At 39.6% G+C, this 18,161-nt stretch overlaps 1 protein-coding gene and 1 long non-coding RNA gene across 2 annotated transcripts in view; both read left to right on the top strand.

The window, feature by feature from the left end:
- GTF2F2 (general transcription factor IIF subunit 2) overlaps positions 1-18,161 on the top strand; it is a 145,190-nt gene that overhangs the window by 124,697 nt on the left and 2,332 nt on the right. Inside the window, exon 7 of the mRNA XM_082365744.1 lies at positions 4,708-4,851. Coding sequence (XP_082221870.1) covers positions 4,708-4,851 — 144 coding nt within the window. The remainder of the gene's footprint in view (positions 1-4,707; positions 4,852-18,161) is intronic.
- On the top strand, positions 4,858-6,025 carry LOC309615759. Its single transcript, XR_014237056.1, has 2 exons — positions 4,858-5,140; positions 5,453-6,025. It is a non-coding gene; the product is annotated as an uncharacterized lncRNA (long non-coding RNA).

The following is an 18,161-nucleotide window of genomic DNA, read 5'->3' as shown; positions in this document are numbered from 1 at the left end:
TGCTCCACGGCATGTGGGATCTTCCCAGACCAGGGCTCGAACCCGTGTCCCCTGCATTGGCAGGCAGATTCTCAACCACTGCACCACCAGGGAAGCCCGGCATTTATAATTTTAGTCAGTGATTATTGTTTCAGTAATGATGGTTGAACAGCTCTATACCACATCCACAATGGATTTTCAACATTTGGTTGCGTTTTAGTCTTGAATAATTTGTTCTTTATTTTGAGAGTAAAATTGTATATGACGGATTTTTTTGGATTGTAAAAATTTGTAACTGGAGATTAAATTTAATGTTCTTTCTGAATTGACATTTATTTCTATGCAGCTGGTTACACAGTAGTCTGTGGTCATTGGGGGCAGATATAAGATCAGTAATTAAAATTCATATAATATAAAAGCTATTTCTAGTCCAGTAACTCTCCTACTAATATTTTGTGGTAGCTGCTAAGAAGTTAGAAATATGACTGCTTTGAGTGTCATTTCCTTATAATGCCAGTACAAAACAAAATGCCCAAAGGGAAAAGAGCTAAAATGAGAAGAAATAGCATTATCTCGAAACAGTAGTCTTCTCCTAAACAGACTAGTTCATATCATTTGTAGCTTATTTGTAGAATTAATTTTGTCTGTAGTACAAAGTTGTAAGTGCAATATTAAGATTGCCATTTCTACACTGTTTGGCTTAAAAAAGAAAAGTTACCTCAGGGATCTTAGTTTTGTCCTGAGTATAACAGTTATTAATAACTAAATGATCATGGAAGTCATTTCAGTCCCTTTTTATAATTACACATATATTGGAACTACCTGATACCACAGAGCAGAATTTGAGTAATGAGCCTATCTTGGACATTATCAAAAAATTTAAATAATGCTGTACTGCAGAAATTTTGTTTTAAAACAATCTTTTCTGTAGGTTATCCTGTAGTACAGGCCCTGAGGGCATTAAAGAGATATATGTCTGGGTTTTCAGATTACACTTCTAAGTGTTTTTTTTTTTCTTTTGAAAATATTTGATTGATTGAAGTATGGTTGATTTGCAATGTTGTGTTAGTTTCAGGTGCACTTTTAAGTGTTTTTATTTCACTAGTCAAAAGTAAAGTTAGGCTGCACTGTCCCCTGGGTTATTGAGCCATTGATAGACGTGGTTAATACAGAAAGACAAGCATACAAGTCTAGTCTGTTTTCTCCACAATTTAAAGAAGGAAAGCAGCAATGTTAAATGCAGTGTTTTGAGATTGAAACATGTAAACCAAGATTTAAAAAAAAATTTCTGTGTCGAATTGGTACTTTTCTCACTACTCATTAACATTACAAATCACAACCTAATCTGACTCTTAATCTTATCCTCAGTATTTTTTTTAATATCTATTTATTTATATTATTATTTGGCGGGTCTTAGTTGTGGCATGCAGGATTTTTCGTTGTGCCGCACAGGCTTCTCTCTACTTGTGGCGCAAGGGCTCCAGAGCGCATGGGCTGAGTAATTGCAGTGCATGGGCTTAGTTGCCCCGAGGCATGTGGGATCTTAATTCCCCAACCTGGGATCGAACTGGCGTCCCCTGCGTTGCAAGACGGATTCTTAACCACTGGATCACCAGGGAAGTCCCTCATCCTCAATATTGATTTTGAAGTTTCTTTCTAATTTATTCTAAATTCTTATCTTCAGTCCTTTTGGGTCTGACATATGGCTTTAGGGTTGGGAAAACTTGATAACAAACACTTACGTTTTTCTCTCCACTGCCAACTAGAATGTATGCCCTCTCTGAACTGGGCCATCTTGCTTTGCCAGCACGTTTCTTTACTTGAAAACATTTTTCTTGTTCATCTTCCTAGCTTCTCGAGTCATTTTACACAAGGAAGAGATGGCTAAAGGTGGAAGCTGAATATACCATAACTTCTGTTTCTTATTTCCTTATTTTAACTTTTTCCATCTTCTTTCACCATAAATTAAAGCTGGGACAGAAGAGAAGACAGAATATCATACAACTGTAGCTCCATACTGAGAGTACAAAAGCCTAGCACTGGTCTTTTGCTAGGTCCCCACTTCTTTGTCTTGTTTTTCTTGAGGACCAATGGCCTTTCCCTAAATGAAATCCCACATCCCACTCAAGCCTGTGGGAAGGGAATAGGCTTTCCCCACTCCTCCTTAGTCTGATTCTATCTCCCTCTATTTTCTAGATCCCAAGTTAAGTTTCTCTTATCCCCCACTTGGTCAGAGTAAAGGGCTATAACATCTTCATCCCGTGGTCCAGACTTTCATACTCTTTTACCAGGCCCTCCTTTCTAGACTGTCCATCACAGTGGACAAAGCAAACCCTTTCAAATACAGTGCAACTGTGGAAGGGAATTTCAGGATGCAAACTAAGTACAAATGTAAACAGGGGGAAATAATGACATATCTGAGACCTTGGTCAGCAAAGCAAGGCTTAAAGATTAATCCCTTAAGGCATTCCATGATCTCATTCTTCTTTTTAGTCCGAAGACTGTTTGGGTTTGTGGGTTTTGTTCTGGTCTGTCATGATTTCTTTCTCCATCATACAGCCACTGTCTTAGTTCTATCCTTCTTTTGACCGAGAGAAAGAAAATTCTTCCTTGAGTGGCTCTCAGGTAGATCTCTGTTGGTCTTGGCTATCTCTGCAGCCTCCTTTCTCTCAGAATTGGGGCAGAATCTGTAATTCTGCCTTTTTCCTTAAGTGCATTTTTTTTTAAATTTTTTTATTTTATTTATTTATTTTTGGCTGTGTTGGGTTCTCGTTGCTGCGTGGGCTTTCTCTAGTTGCGGAGAGCGGGGGTTACTCTTCGTTGCAGTGCGCGGTCTTCTCATTGCGGTGGCTTCTCTTGTTGCGGAGCACGGGCTCCAGGCATGCGGGCTTCAGTAGTTGTGGCTCGCGGGCTCTAGAGCACAGGCTCAGTAGTTGTGGCGTACGGGCTTAGTTGCTCCGCGGCATGTGGGATCTTCCCAACCAGGGATTGAACCCGTGTCCCCTGCATTGGCAGGCGGATTCTTAACCACTGCGCCACCAGGGAAGCCCAAGTGCATTTTTTTTTCATCTGTTCTTCCATCTTCCTCAAATTGAGAAGGCATGGATTTCCCCCTTGGTCATGGGTTTCTCTGGTCTCTTCCCTCTCCAGTCTTGCTTCTAGCTCTTCTGGTCACTCTGCTCTTTAACAGTTCCTTTGTAGCTGCCCACAGTTGTTTTCTTTCAGGCTGTTTCCACCTAGAAAATCTTGAGACTAACTAGATTTCATTCCTCCCCAACAGTACAGTCTGTGCCATGCATTTGCACTTTTTTTAAGCATCATGATCTTGTTCTAGGTAGCTCTGTGCTCTCTATTACTACATTACTATTACTACATTTAAAATGCTCAAGGCCCTCTCTATACATTTTAATACACAAGCCCTAAGAAAGGGATACCTTTTGAAAGAGAGTATCTTATTTGCCCCATATTTTAGTGCAATACCAAGCACCTAATCTATGCTTAATCTGTTGAGGGGATGAATGGATTTTGAGTTTTACTCCCAAGATGTACATATCACAAAAATTAAGGCATTCAATTTAGTCCTTTCTCCTTGTATAGCTCCTAATTTTATCTAATTGAGAGACAGATACTTCTTGTCAGAATTACTTCTTGCCTCTAATTTGAAAGTCTCTGATATATTTTTAGTCTTGACATCAGTAGAAATTAGACTTTATCTTTTTACATCTCTGTTGTTAAAATCCAGAGAATAAGCCTAACTATATGAAGCTGGAATTTGTGCCTAATTTAGTTGTACGTTTTGAAACATATTTCACTGTCTTTGAAGCTAGTCTCTAGATTATAGAGATGCACAGAAGGTTGTTCTCTTGGCAGCTTTCACCCCCCTGCTGATGCTGTATTTACCAGGTGGGCTGCTGCAGTATATATACATGTCCTATAACATATAGTTCCTGAGGCTTTATCAAAATTAAGTTTTTCTTAAAAAAAAAATTAAAAGCTTAATCAACTGATGCGAATGCAAGTAAGTTGCATGTTTTCAATAAAAAGGTAATTTTTTTACAAATGCACATGTCTCTGGACGGTAACACCAGGAGAGAGTTTATACATTCTCTTCGTGTCACTGCTTACTTCATTTTACAGAAGAAGCAAGTTCAAAGAGGTCACACAGTTGGGAGGAGAAAAGGCCTCCTGTCACCTCCCATGTGCTTTCCTTTTTACCAATGTTTCCCAAACTTTTCATCCCTAGAGAACCTGTTCTGTGATCTGCCTGCCCCTCAACCCTCTTCCTGCCCTGAAAAGCTCCAATTTTGAAAGATGTTACCTACCAAACTGCATGTAGCAGATAAACTATTTTACTGAATTTCGGGTAATCAAAAACAAAGAACTGCAAATTAGACTTTGTGATCAACATGAGCTAACTGGTGGCCACGCTGAATTGATATAATTTCGGTAAAGAAAGGCTTTTGGGGAGGAAGTGGACACATTATGTAAAGCTTTAGGGAATAGTGAAAACGGTTTACAGATGGGCTTTAATACCTTCTTGGAGCCTTAAAGGTCTGAGGAGCCCTGGGAGCAGTGAGGACCCCAGGTACTGAACTACCGCTCCTTGACCTGCTGCTTTGCAGCTTAAAATCTAATCGTCACGTAGAGGACTGAAAAGAGAGTGCCTGTGTTTCAGAGTGAGCATGTTGAATTAATGCCTTCGGGTTTTTTTTTGCTTTTTGCACATAGATTGAATATGAAAGGAAAAAGAAAGAAGATGGAAAACGAGCTCGAGCTGATAAACAACACGTTTTAGACATGTTGTTTTCGGCCTTTGAGAAACATCAATATTATAATCTTAAGGACTTGGTGGACATCACAAAACAGCCTGTGGTATGTATATGCTCACATTGATCCTTTAAATACGTCCTGCTTCATTAATACAGCTTTACTGAAGAGAAGTGTATTGTAAATGAATAAGTTCACTTGCACCTATGCTGATGTCAGGTTTTGTTTCAACACGGAAAAGATGTCTCAATGTGGCCTTTTTTCCCCTCCCTCCCTCCCTCCTTCCCTCCCTCCCTCCCTCCCTTCCTTCCTTCCTTCATTTTGTTTTTTACCTCAGCTTCATTGTTTTCAATTTTAAATACATTTAATATCAGTAGTTCCATATGAAGAAAAGGTGGATTTGTTCTCCTTTTTTTTTTTTTTTAATTAATTTATTTATTTATTTTTGGCTGTGTTGGGTCCTCGTTTCTGTGCGACGGCTTTCTCTAGTTGCAGCAAGCAGGGGCCACTCTTCATCGCGGTGTGCGGGCCCCTCACTGTCGCGGCCCCTCTTGTTGCGGAGCACAGGCTCCAGACGCGCAGGCTCAGTAGTTGTGGCACACGGGCCCAGTTGCTCCGCGGCATGTGGGATCTTCCCAGACCAGGGCTCGAACCCGTGTCCCCTGCATTGGCAGGCAGACTCTCAACCACTGTGCCACCAGGGAAGCCCGATTTGTCCTCCTTTTGACTGATCCTTGACATTAAGCCTGAAGTCTCTTTGTTTATATCATTTCTAGTCTTTCTTTTGTTCTCTTACCTCCCTCCAAAAAAGCTCAACTTGAAGAGTTGTATGGGTCTTTCACGGTGAATGTTTATCCCTGTCTTGTGAACTGTTCTCTGTGCATTTTTTTTTTTTAATCGGAATCTATCTAGCACTAACATTAGGTCTTTTTAAACTTGAGCTGTACTGCCTCACAATGCTTGCTGAGATTATGATTTGAGTTGGGCTAGTCTCCATTTTCAAGGAAAATTTTAATAAATTGATGTTTTAGAAAGTTTTTGTTTGTTCTATAAATAATCATTTTTAATCACTTCTCCAGACTCTTGTGCCTATTTGCTAATAATCTGTGTTTCTAATCCATTTAAAATGTTGGTAACAAGTAAGGGATCTAAACCCTTTCTCCAGCCTTGGGTCACTTTTCCTTCCACTTAACTTTCTCACACCTGAGGTTAGCAAAGTATCGAATTGAATTATATTTTAGTATTTTAAGTATTTAAGTATTTTACTTAAAGTATTTTACTTTACAGATTTTAAAAAATTCGATGGAAACCCCCTTACTTTTGTCCTCTTACCCAGTCTGCTTTATCATTTTGTCTGCTTTGACAGGATACTCAAGAATATGTTAATTCTAACTGCTCCATTTATTTGCTTCAGAATATGTAACAAGATAACTGGTTTTGTAAAATATTTTAACATAAACGGCTTGGTATAATTTTTTTCTGATTTATTCAAAGCTTTAGGAAATTATTTCTGAAACTTCAGTATTGATGGTACGGCTTCCCACTTCTGTAGAGATTTCTTTACTGTTATATTTCATCCTTTCACTTTTTCATTAAGAAAGAAATTTGAATTCCAAAAGACCTAAGTATTTTGTTGGGTTTTTTTTTTTACCAGAGAGGAGGAAAGTGCTCATGCCAGCAGTATTATCAACTCATCTTAATGACTTCGCTCCCTTCAGCATCAGAGCCTTAGAAACAGCATTCCAAGCTAGATAAAAAATTTGAAATAGAATAGTTCATAAGCTAAGCTCTGTTTCTTCTGGTTTTAATGAAGTTTATCTTTGTATTTTATATATACATGAAAAGGCCATTCCAGAAATTCTGGATGCAAACAATATATTCTCATAGAATAACACACACACACACACACACACACACACACACACACACACAATTAGGTATGGGAAAATAAGTGTTTGTAGAGGGCCATTCAGATGATACTAGGGAAAGCACTTTCTTTGCCCTTAACATGGGATGACATATTTTTAAAGTTTACTCATTTTGCATCAAAGAAAAGTGATAACTAGTATTTCTCTCAATCTTCATTCTTCGGATAATTTTTACATGGGGGGACTCAGTGAATCTCTTCTAATAGAGCTTCTTAATTCATGGTCAGTAGATGGGCTTTAGGAGGTCCAGCAACCCCCTGAATATGTACAAAAATGTGTGGATTTTTCTGGGGAGCAGATTGATAGTTTATATCAGATTCTCATAGAGAGCCTGGGAACCTCAAAGAGCTTGAGAACCACTGATCTAGAAACAATTATTTTATAATAGTTTTATTATTTAGGGACTAAATTGCCTCGGCAAGCGTAAAGTTTTTGAAGGCAGGTTTGTATATTATTCATATCCCTAAATATTCGTACATTCCACAACACAAACATAGTAGCAATTCAGTAATTGATTTAAGAATCAGGAGATGGCCCATCCTCTGTATTTAAGGACCACCATATTTTCCTCAGATGGATTTTGACAGGCCTCATGTCGTTTATGGCAGGAGCAGGGTAGAAAGAGCCATCTCAAGAAAGCATGGAATGCCAGAGCTCCCGTTATCCTTGCGTAGAGGGGAGGAGAGGGCAGGAAGTGGTCAGCATGGATTCCAGTCCTGCCATTTACCTCCGTGGGATCTGGAGAAGTCACTTCCACTGCTAAAATTGAGGAGTTGGACTGGATAATCCTTGTGAGCCCTTCCAGCTCTCCATCTGTGACTCTCTCTTTCTCCTGTTTCATCTCCTCCTCTCCACCTCCCACTCACATTTGAACTGAGTTGGCAAAGCTCCTTGACCTAGAAAGAAAGTGGCCAGAGCCCAGCTCTCCTCTGTGTAGGTAACTATCCCCTTTAAAAGGTTCACGGGGCAGAAGTCAGTCTGTACTAATGGTCATGAATATACCCTTATTAATTTGATTTTAGTCTGAGCAATACCAAGAGAATGAAGGAACCCAGTGTAGCATGAAGGTCAGTGATCCAGGAAAGAGATTTCCTGGTGTGATGGAAGGAGCACGGGACTGGAAGTAATAGGATCTCAGTTCAAGTCCCAGCCCTGCCATTTAGCCAAAGAGTCCTAGGTATTTAAATGCATTTAATGCTTAATACGTTATATAATTTAATATTTAATTTACTTAATATATGGCATTCTTAATATAAAATTTACCAATATATTCAAATTAAATGTTTATCATATTATACTTTGTAAATATGTTTTTAAAATACCTAGTTTACAGGATCCTTGTAATAATTAATGTTTATGAAAGTTGCATTTGCCAACAGCAAAGTATTTTACTATTATTAGTAGTATTATTAAACAAATTTTTGAGCCCTGTGTAAAAGGGAAGAAAAGAGATCTTCTTTGTGTTAATCAGTTCTTTAGTATATGCATTTTATGACACGCTCTTGTTTTCTTTTTTTAATTAATTAATTAATTTATTTATTTAGGTTTTGTTGGGTCTTCGTTGTGGTGCACAGGTTTCTCATTGCGGTGGCTTCTCTTGTTACGGAGCATGGTCTCTAGGGCCCGTGGGCTCAGTATTTGTGGCACGTGGGCTCTAGAGTGTGTGGGTTTCAGTAGTTGTGGCACGTGGGCTCAGCAGTTGTGGCTCGTGGGCTCTAGAGCGCAGGCTCAGTAGTTCTGGCGCACCGGCTTAGTTGCTCCGCGGCATGTGGGATCTTCCTGGACCACAGTTCGAACCCGTGTCCCCTGCATTGGCAGGCAGATTCTTAACCACTGCACCACCAGGGAAGTCCCTGCTCTCATTTTCTCATGGCCCGCAATGCCACTTTTGATACCAAGTTTCTCAGCATGAAGTGTATTGCTTTAATACATCCTCTTTGTTATTAATACTACTACTATATTCTTAAGTTACCATCTGATTTCTGACCTTTAGAATGTCATTTTTGACATTCTGAGTGAATCTGAAGTATTTTCTTGTTTCTCCAGTTCCTTCCCTTCTATATTCTTCTTCCTAAAAACCTTCACTTCTACAAGCAAAATTATTGATTAGAGAAACTGCCCTCAAGGGCTAGCCTTTTTCTCTCATTCGCTGGTGTGTGAGTTGCATAAGCAATCAAAGAATTAAAGTTACTCATTAAGGGTAAATAAGCCAATTTTATTAAAATGCCAGGCTCTGGTAACTGATAAAAAGTTGGAAACACGGTATCCATTTAAATAAGTGTTTTTATGCAGTTTCAATTTTTACTTTTTTTTTTTACCCTCTCTAAAGTAAAATATCAGAGGAAGCCTATTATTTCTCTCCTGACAGTCTTTGCTCTTTCACCTTGAATGTGTTGTCTAGTCTTTCTTCATATTTTATTATATCTGTAAAATAGAAGCATAATATCATTTCCTTCAAAAATACAAACCACTAGGAACTGTATATAATTGCTCCCTCTGAAACACCAAACTGCCAAGACCATTTTGAGCCCTAGCATACTGTTCTGTTAACACAGCACCCATTTCCCAGTGTTTCTCTAAACATCCATTTCTATTAGAAGTGTCGTCGAAAATCAGCTCTAATGATAACTGAATCTCTTCATTTCCTTATGCTCTAAATCCACTCAATTTCACATCAAGATTCAGGGAAGTTTATCTTCAATTATTGATGACCCCTTCTAAATCAGCAGCCCCCAATCATGTCGATCCAGTGGACCATTTACTTTTCAATTCAGTGTATGTAATTGAACAATTTGCATGCTTTTATAAAGTAAGTTCAAATCAACAAGGAAAATGAGGCAGAGATTTGCGTGGCTTTGATTGTGAAGCAGCTTGCTGCCCACACTTCAAATTGCCCAGCACTAAATAATGCTGAACAGACTTGCTTATTTGCCCAAAGTAAGCTTTCAGTAAAACTGATGCAGCAATAAGGTAGTGTTAACATAATCCTCAGAGTTTGTTTCCAGACAGGCCTAAATAAATGCTTGAACAGAAATAAGTGAAATTTGGCATCAGTAAGATACAAGAAGATATGCTTTTTTAAAGGATAAAATAGCTAGGGAATTTGATATACTGAGCATTTCTCCTGTCAAAAAATAAAATTTTATTTACAAGTATATGCTCCTATAGATCTGTGAATTGGTAGGGAGGGACTCTTCGAGCTGCAAGAAAGAGAAACTCAGCTCAAACTAGCTTAAACAAAAATAGAATTTATAGGCTCCTGTAGCTGGGAAGTTCAGGAATGCATCTTGCCTTAGACATGGCTAGATCCAGCTACTAATATTATTTAGTTAGAACTGTCCCTCCCCATCTCTCCACATCTCTCCTCATCATTCTGTGTGTTGTCTTTATCCTTAGGCAGGATCTTGCCATGCGGTAGCCAAAGTGGCCTCCTGAAGCACCTCACAGCTAGCAGCCTCGAAGCAGAAAGAGAATATCTGTCCTGATGATTCCAGCAAAAGCTCAGGGAAGATTTTAATTGCCCTGGTAGAGGTTGTATGCTCATTCCTGAGCCAAGGGTACGGAAGTCCATCAACCGCGCCCACTGCCTCTCCCACCCTTGTGCCACACTGCTTGGTACAGAAGTAGCACCTGATGAGTCATAATAGTTTGATTGTTATCTCAAATTTAGTTTGTTGAAAACAGAACTCTTGATTTCTACACCCCTCCAACCCCGACCCCCCAGACTTCCCCATTGCAGTGACACCACCATTCCCCAAGTTGCTCAAGCCAGACATCTGTCCTCCGGTTTCCTCTTCATGATATCTATATTACACATTATGGTACATATATATCATATATATGTTATATTTCTCTAGGTCAGGATCTTAGAAGATAAAAGTAATCCTAGAGATAATCTAGTCTAAGTTATAGTCCCAGAGAAGGAAGTTGCCTAGTGGCTTGAAGGCATCTCTTACCACATTGCCTCTTCTATTCAGACATGTGTATACAACCAAAGACAAGAAAAGAAAATGTTTTTCTGACAATAGGAGCCCCTTTTTAATGAGCAGGGGAGAAGCTAATTTCTCTCTCAGGCAGACTGCTTTCAAATGTCTGTGTTATTGAGAATCACCAGGCTTCCCTGGTGGCGCAGTGGTTAAGAATCCGCCTGCCAATGCAGGGGACACGGGTTCGAGCCCTGGTCTGGGAAGCCGCGGAGCAACTAATCCCGTACGCCACAACTACTGAGCCTGTGCTCTAGAGCCCGCGAGCCACAACTACTGAAGCCCGCGCACCTAGAGCCCGTGCTCCACAACAAGAGAAGCCACCGCAATGAGAAGCCCATGCACCGCAACTAAGAGTAGCCCCCGCTCACCCTAACTAGAGAAAGCCCGTGTGCAGCAACAAAGACCCAACGCATCCAAAAGTAAAAATTAATTGATTAATTAATTAATTTTTAAAAATTGTATTGTTAAAAAGTAGAAACCAACTTAAAAAAAAAATCATCATTGTTAATCTAAGCCAAGTACAGAGAGAATGGAATCTAAGCTTTATCTTAGCTCATTCAGTTTCTAATCCAAAGTAAAAATGGGTATTTTTAAATGTTTGAAGTTCATTCCCAAATGTACTACTAAATAATGCTGTTTTTATTATAATGTCTTGTTCTGACATATGCTTTCCCTTTTTTACATATTTCCTTTTTCTTCTTTTCCCCTGAATCTTTATCATTTCCTTTCTGTTCACATATTTCCTTTCCGTTCTCTCTTCATTTCTCCTATAACTGGAAGTTTTAATTTTTGAATGGTAGTACCAAAACTAAAAAGACCACCAATTTCCCAGCAGAGCATATTAGCTAGTGACAGCCCTCTGTGAGACTTTTTTTTTTTTCTGCTGCGTCAGCTCTTCATTGCAGCTTACGGGCTTCTCTCTAGTTGTAGTGCGTGGGCTCAGTAGTTGCAGCGCACAGGCTTAGTTGCCCTGCGGCATGTGGGGTCTTAGTTCCCCGACCAGGGATCGAACCGACGTCCGCTGCATTGGAAGGCAGATTCTTAACCACTGGACCACCAGGGAAGTCCCGAGACTTCCATTTTAAAAAATAATTATTTGCAACGGCCAGTTAACTTAGTTGGTTAGAATATGGTGCTAAAAAATAATTATTTGCTTGTGAATTTGAGCCTTAATTAAAAGTTTTAGAATATGAAATGTCATACTAAAATAAATTATTAACTATTTTGAATATAAAAGGATAAAAGTTAAACACATTTATGAAATTTTAATGCTTTCCTTATGAGTAGAAGATTCTAATAACTAATAGATTTACCACTAATAAGTTTATTATGAAATAGTAACGCTTTCTCTTTTAATTTATTGTACGGTTTGTTTCAGCCTTTTTACTTTTTTTTCTTTTTTACCTTATTTCTGAATGGGGTAAAATTGGGGGTGAATTTACTAACATAACCAATTGAGTCCATATTTTACATGAGATATTACGTAGGTAAAAGCAATATCTGACATAGGCTTCCAGTAAGCAAAATTGGGCATTATTTACATACAGAATTTACGTAGTTTTTTGGTTTTGTTTTTTGTTTTTTGTTTTTTTTGGCTGCGTTGGGTCTTCGTTGCTGTGCACAGACCTCCTCTAGTTGCGGCGAGCGGGGGCTACTCTTCGTTGTGGTGCACGGGCTTCTCATTGCAGTGGCTTCTCTTGCTGCGGAGCACGGGCTCTAGGCACGCGGGCTTCAGTAGTTGTGGCATGCGGGCTCAGTAGTTGTGGCTCACAGGCTCTAGAGCGCAGGCTCAGTAGTTGTGGCACACGGGCTTAGTTGCTCCGCGGCATGTCGGATCTTCCCGGACCAGGGCTCAAACCCATGTCCCCTGCACTGGCAGGCGGATTCTTAACCACTGCGCCACCAAGGAAGCCCTACGTAGAGTTTTTAATTAAGCAGTAGGCCACACAATTTATATTTATTCTGAAAAATGTCATTATTCATAAAATCTCCTTCTCTACCCTTCCAGTCCCATTTAATTTTAAAGGGAGGTAAAAGTAAATGTTTAAGCTCATTAACTGCCTTCTCCTGATTTCTTTATTTAGTCCCTGAGCAAGCTAGAAGGAAGGACTTGTTTTAAGCTTGCCATCCTTATGGGAATTATCTTGGGGAAGAAGTCATGTTCTTTTCATTGGTCTCTGCCTAAGAGAAAACATTACACTGTGGATTTAGATAAGTGTTTGAAGCCTCCTGGTTTCTCTAACTCAGCAGGGCAATTGAGATACCAGAGGATAAGCCTGTGACAGAAGACTTCTGTGCCAGCCTGGCTGGCCACCTTCAGTTCTGTATTGCAGCATTAGAGAGCCTTTCCTTTTGGAATGTCCCAGGACAGATATTCTAATTCCATCATATTTTCCAGTCCATATGGACTGATCCACAGAGCTGTCCGCTGTTAATTGGAAATGTTACTTTATCCATGGTAATTTGGTAATAAAAAATGGTGTTATCTTAATTTGTTATGAACTGGAGAGGTCTCCTTTTTTTCCCATCAATTTAAAACCTTATTTTCAGTACAAGTTAGACTTTTTTTTGTAAGTTACAGTTCAGTGGATTTTCATATGTTCACGTAGCCGTACAACCATTGCCACAAGTAATTTTAGAATATTTTCACCACCCCACAAAGAAACTCCATACCTATTAGCAGTTACTCCCTTATGCACCCACCCCCTCTCCAGCCCTAGAGAACCACTAATCTATTTTCTGTCTCTAAAAATTTGCCGATTCTGGATGTTTCATATAAATGGAATCATATAATATGTGGTCTCTTATGACTGGCTTCTTTTATTTAGGCATAATGTTTTCAAATTTCATCCATGTTGTGGCGTGTATCAGTATTTTCTTCTTTTTTATTGCCAAATAGTGTACCATTATATGGATATACAACGTTTTGTTTATCCATTCACCCATAGATGGTTGTTTCCACTTTTTGGCTACTGTAATAAAGCTGCTATGAACATTATGTACAGGTTTTTGTGTGAACATATATTTTATTTCTCTTGGGAGTAGAATTGCTGGGTCACTTGGTAACTCTGTTTAATCTGAGGAACTGCCAGATTGTCATAAATCCTTTTTTAATCCTTAGCCAGCAAACCTTTTATCTACTATTGCCTTAAAACGTTACTATCTATTCCAAATATTTTAAGGGTGAATAATGCTTCATTGTTGAGAATACTAGCTAATTTTCTAAAAATTCTTTATGGTAAAATATATACCTAACGAGTCTCTTTGCTTGCCATTTAATTTCTAGCAATATTTTCAAGTGGACTAATAATAACTCTGCCAATTGATATCTTCTTATTTTTTGTACATTCTAAACTACTTGTCACACCAAATGCACTAATAGGTAGTTTCCATGGTTCTAAATGCAAGAATTCATATTTATATTTCAATAGGAATTTTTTTCATCTTTATTAAGTTTTAGATATCTTTGATTGCATTTTCCTAGTTAACATTTTTAACATTAACTATATGAATATATGTATGTTTTTTTCCCCCAGTTGGAAGCCATCAGATCTCAGCCTTGGAATACCTTGCAGTATTCCAAGGTTAAGTTATGTTTAGCATACAAATAAACTAATACAGTTTAGAAAGCATGTCTTTAAACAGATAGTTAAAATTAAAAGTTGTGGCCCAAAGGAGGTAAACTTTATCTGAAATATGGAAGTACGTGAATCATTTGCCACTGCTGGACAAATGAAATGTTAACTAAAAGTAAGATGATTTACCAGCACACGAATATTAATGCAGTAATAAATTTCTTCTTTAGAATTTGGATTAAGCCATAAAGTAGGACTGGGGGTGGGTAGAGTTTGTGGCTTGGCCATTTCATTACCCATCACCTCTCTGCTTCTTAGAGTTTTACAAAGGGAGGAATGCAACCTGTGGGACCCTGAGAGGAGGACAGGGTGGAGACTAGCATAAAAACAGAGGTGAAACCAGAAGGAAAAGAGGAGAAAAGTGCTGAGATGGCCCATGTTCCGGAGATGCCCTCAGTATCATCTTCCCTCTCCTGTTCACAGTTCTCTCTGTTTAAAGGAATGAAACATAGGTTGCCTTTGGTCACAGCTTATGTATAATGTGTAGTTTGTTTATTTTTTTTTAATGAAAGAATTTTGTGCCTTGGAGCCACTAACATCTTCATCAGTAAGTCCTCTGTTCTGTTAACCTTGTTTAAAGGAGTCACAGTCAGTCACATGAAAATCACATAAATATGAAGTGATACTCTGAAATTATCACATAACTGATCATGAATGCCCTTGCTGCCTGGGTCACTTTATAAAAAGCAGATAGCAGTTTCCCTTTGGTGACTCTGTTAACCAGTGCCATCTTTGGTATTGATTTACATGATGCACATTTATTCCAACCTTTTTGGGAAGATTTTGTGATGATAAGCCTAGTAGGGTTATATCTTTAGCTTATCTAAAGCATTATTATTTGGTGATCAGCTCTCTGTCAAAGATGTATGTTTTTTTATCAACTTCTAGGAACTTAGTTATAGTTAGTTTATTATTATGTATGTTAATGCTTAACACTAAAATTCCCCATAAAATGAAATGCAGATAAATCTTTTTTTTTTTTTTAGAATTTCACTTTATTTATTTTTGGCTGTGTTGGGTCTTCGTTTCTGTGCGAGGGCTTTCTCTAGTTGCGGCAAGCGGGGGCCACTCTTCATCGCGGTACGCGGGCCTCTCACTATCGCGGCCTCTCTTGTTGCGGAGCACAGGCTCCAGACGCGCAGGCTCAGTAGTTGTGGCACACGGGCTTAGTTGCTCCGCGGCATGTGGGATCTTCCCAGACCAGGGCTCGAACCCGTGTCCCCTGCATTGGCAGGCAGACTCTCAACCACTGCGCCACCAGGGAAGCCCCCAGATAAATCTTCCATTTGGCTGGCAGAGCAGTAGAGGAAAAGATGATATGAAAAATGGCAGGGGTGGAAGGTGGTAAGGAGGGAGAAGAAGAGAGGCTAAAATAGTAGGCTACTGTGCCTTGTGACTCTGCATAGGTTTGTCTTGATCTTGGGGGAGAGATCAGGAATTTGATCTGTGAATTTCCAGCTTTTTGGCCACCACAGTTTTGTCTTGATCCACCCACGCACACCACACCCTCCTCACTAGACCTCTCTGCTCCAGTGTGTGCTTTGCCTTTCCCTTGCAAGGAAGCTGTAATGTTCTATCCCCTTCTTCTCTGCATTCAGGCTTGCTGTAAATACCCTCCCACACATCTCTTTGATGAAGAATTGCTGGACCTGAGCCAGTTTATTATTTCAGATCTTGTTCTGCAGAACTGCCCACAGTTGGTAATGAGAAATATTTCCAATCCTATGTGACGTAAAGGTGATCTACTCAGTACTGGAATCTGGTGTTTAAAATACAAGTGATGAGGCAAAAGATTAAATTGCAAAATCAGTGTTTAGAATTAGTAAGAGGAGAACTAGTTTCCCTTGATCCCTGCACAGAATTGCCATTCAGTTCAAATGATCAAATGTACATCCTCAAAGAACCTAACATCTTGACTCCGGCTGGGTTAGGTGCCCCTTCTAAGTGCTCCCATAATGTCCTGCGTATATGTCCTCTTACTGTGCTTCTGTTTTAGTTTATGATTGCCTGCTTATATGCCTTTGTTTCCCCCACTTAACACCCTGATCTTAAACTGTGAACTCTGTGAGGATGACAGCAGACTGTGTGCCACTTAGCCTGATACTAGAATAAATATTAGTGTGAAGGTATACGTTTTTTAAAAGGAAAGTTAGATTACCAATTAATCTTCATTCCTGCTAAAACCTTTAAAATCTCCACCTCAGTTGGCTTTGTCTCAGATAATATTTTCGCACTATAATACAGATTTTAGTAGTAAATGTCATTCAGATTCAGGTAATACAGTTTAATCAATTTTTATTTCTCAAACCGGGTCATTGCCCTATATGTTAATGAGATGAAAAATGAAAACAACTAGAATTAGAGGTTTATTCCTTTGGGCCTTGTAAGTGGTCTCCCCACAGCCAACCACACCCTCCAAAACCCTCTTAGCTCCTTACTCGTAAGCACACCCAATTCACTCAGCATCAGTGCGCTGCAGCTCTGATGTGCAGTCGGGCCCTCAACCTCAGTATGGTTAAGGGCTCTCCCTGAAGTAGGTACAGCGTGAAATGTAGATCTAAGAGGTAGGACTGTTAGGGAAAGTTTCTCTGAGAAAGTGACATTTGTGCTGAGTCTGAAAGGATGAGGAGTTCAGATCTGAGAGAAGGGGATGAGCATTACAGGGAAAGAGTAGGGCATATGGAAAAAAAACCAAGGGCATGCAGACACAGAAATGGCAAGTGCGCGTATGGGGAGGTATTAGAGAAAGAGGCCAAAGGGAAAAGAGAGACCTGAGTGCATGCCTGTGAAAGAATTTGGAATTTAACCTGTAGGCCAAAGGGGAAGTCAGAGAAAATTTTTAAACAGAGAAATGACATAATCTCACTGTTCCCTACCTCTGTGTTTCCTTCAAGGATTTTCTGACCTTCTTTTTCTCTATTATTACTACCACTTTCTCTGCTAATGCTTTGTGCCAAGTTAATTCATTTAGTTATAGTAGAATGGTCTTAGGTTGCAGTTTGGAACATGCTCAAACTTGAGAAGTTTGCCCCTCCCTCCCCAAAAGATTTCTGTACCATGCTAGATATCGCGACCCTAATCCCATCTTGTTACCTGACAAATTGACAGACTGTGACGGTCTCATTGCATTCTTATTGTTAAAAAAGAAAAAAGAGTGACATCTTTATGAAAAACAAGTACTCCATAACCTTATTATACTATTGATAGTTTAATAAAGTGAGGGTGGGCTATACATGAAGACAACTGAATTTGTACCCTTAAGACTTTCTTAATATTTTGTGTTTAACCCTTTCTAGGCTTTTCATCTTCTGTATCCAGATTATAAATGACCCTGCTAGACTTGAAGTGAAGAGCGTCTGTCAGGCAACCACCATGCTCCTGGCACTTGCTCTGTTCATGTTTGACCCATCACAGTGCATCCACAGTTGCATGATTGTTTGTGCCCAGGGTCTGGCCATTCTCACAATAAACCATTCTTTGGAATTTTACAAAGAAGTCATTCATGGCACCTAAACTGAAAATCAAAGCCCAACCCATCATTTTCCACTTATGAATCCTGTTTAATTAGAAAGTAGTTTACGAACAGTGTCCCATTTTTTTCGATGCAATCTAAAGTAGCAGATGGCAGGCGTGCGCATTACCTGGCTCTCTGAAGCTCACCTGAGTAATTCGCTTACTCATTTACTCGGGTGGGTCCTTCGGTGAAGCCAGCTGCAGAAGGTGTGGGAGGCAGGCAGGCCTTCTCCTGGGGAAACCCAGGCCTCCTTCGGTTCATTGCTGCCACCTGCTGGGCCCTGGCTGCCGGGATGGGGAGGCTGCTCCGGCGAGAGCTGAGGCATCCGGGGCTGTTTGAGGGACCCGTATGT

The sequence above is a fragment of the Balaenoptera borealis genome, assembly GCF_965194805.1.
Source record: "Balaenoptera borealis genome assembly, chromosome: 18".
In the NCBI taxonomy this organism is placed as follows: domain Eukaryota; kingdom Metazoa; phylum Chordata; class Mammalia; order Artiodactyla; family Balaenopteridae; genus Balaenoptera; species Balaenoptera borealis.
Note: the sequence above shows the minus strand (reverse complement) of the source record. Positions and strands in the feature narration are given on the sequence as shown.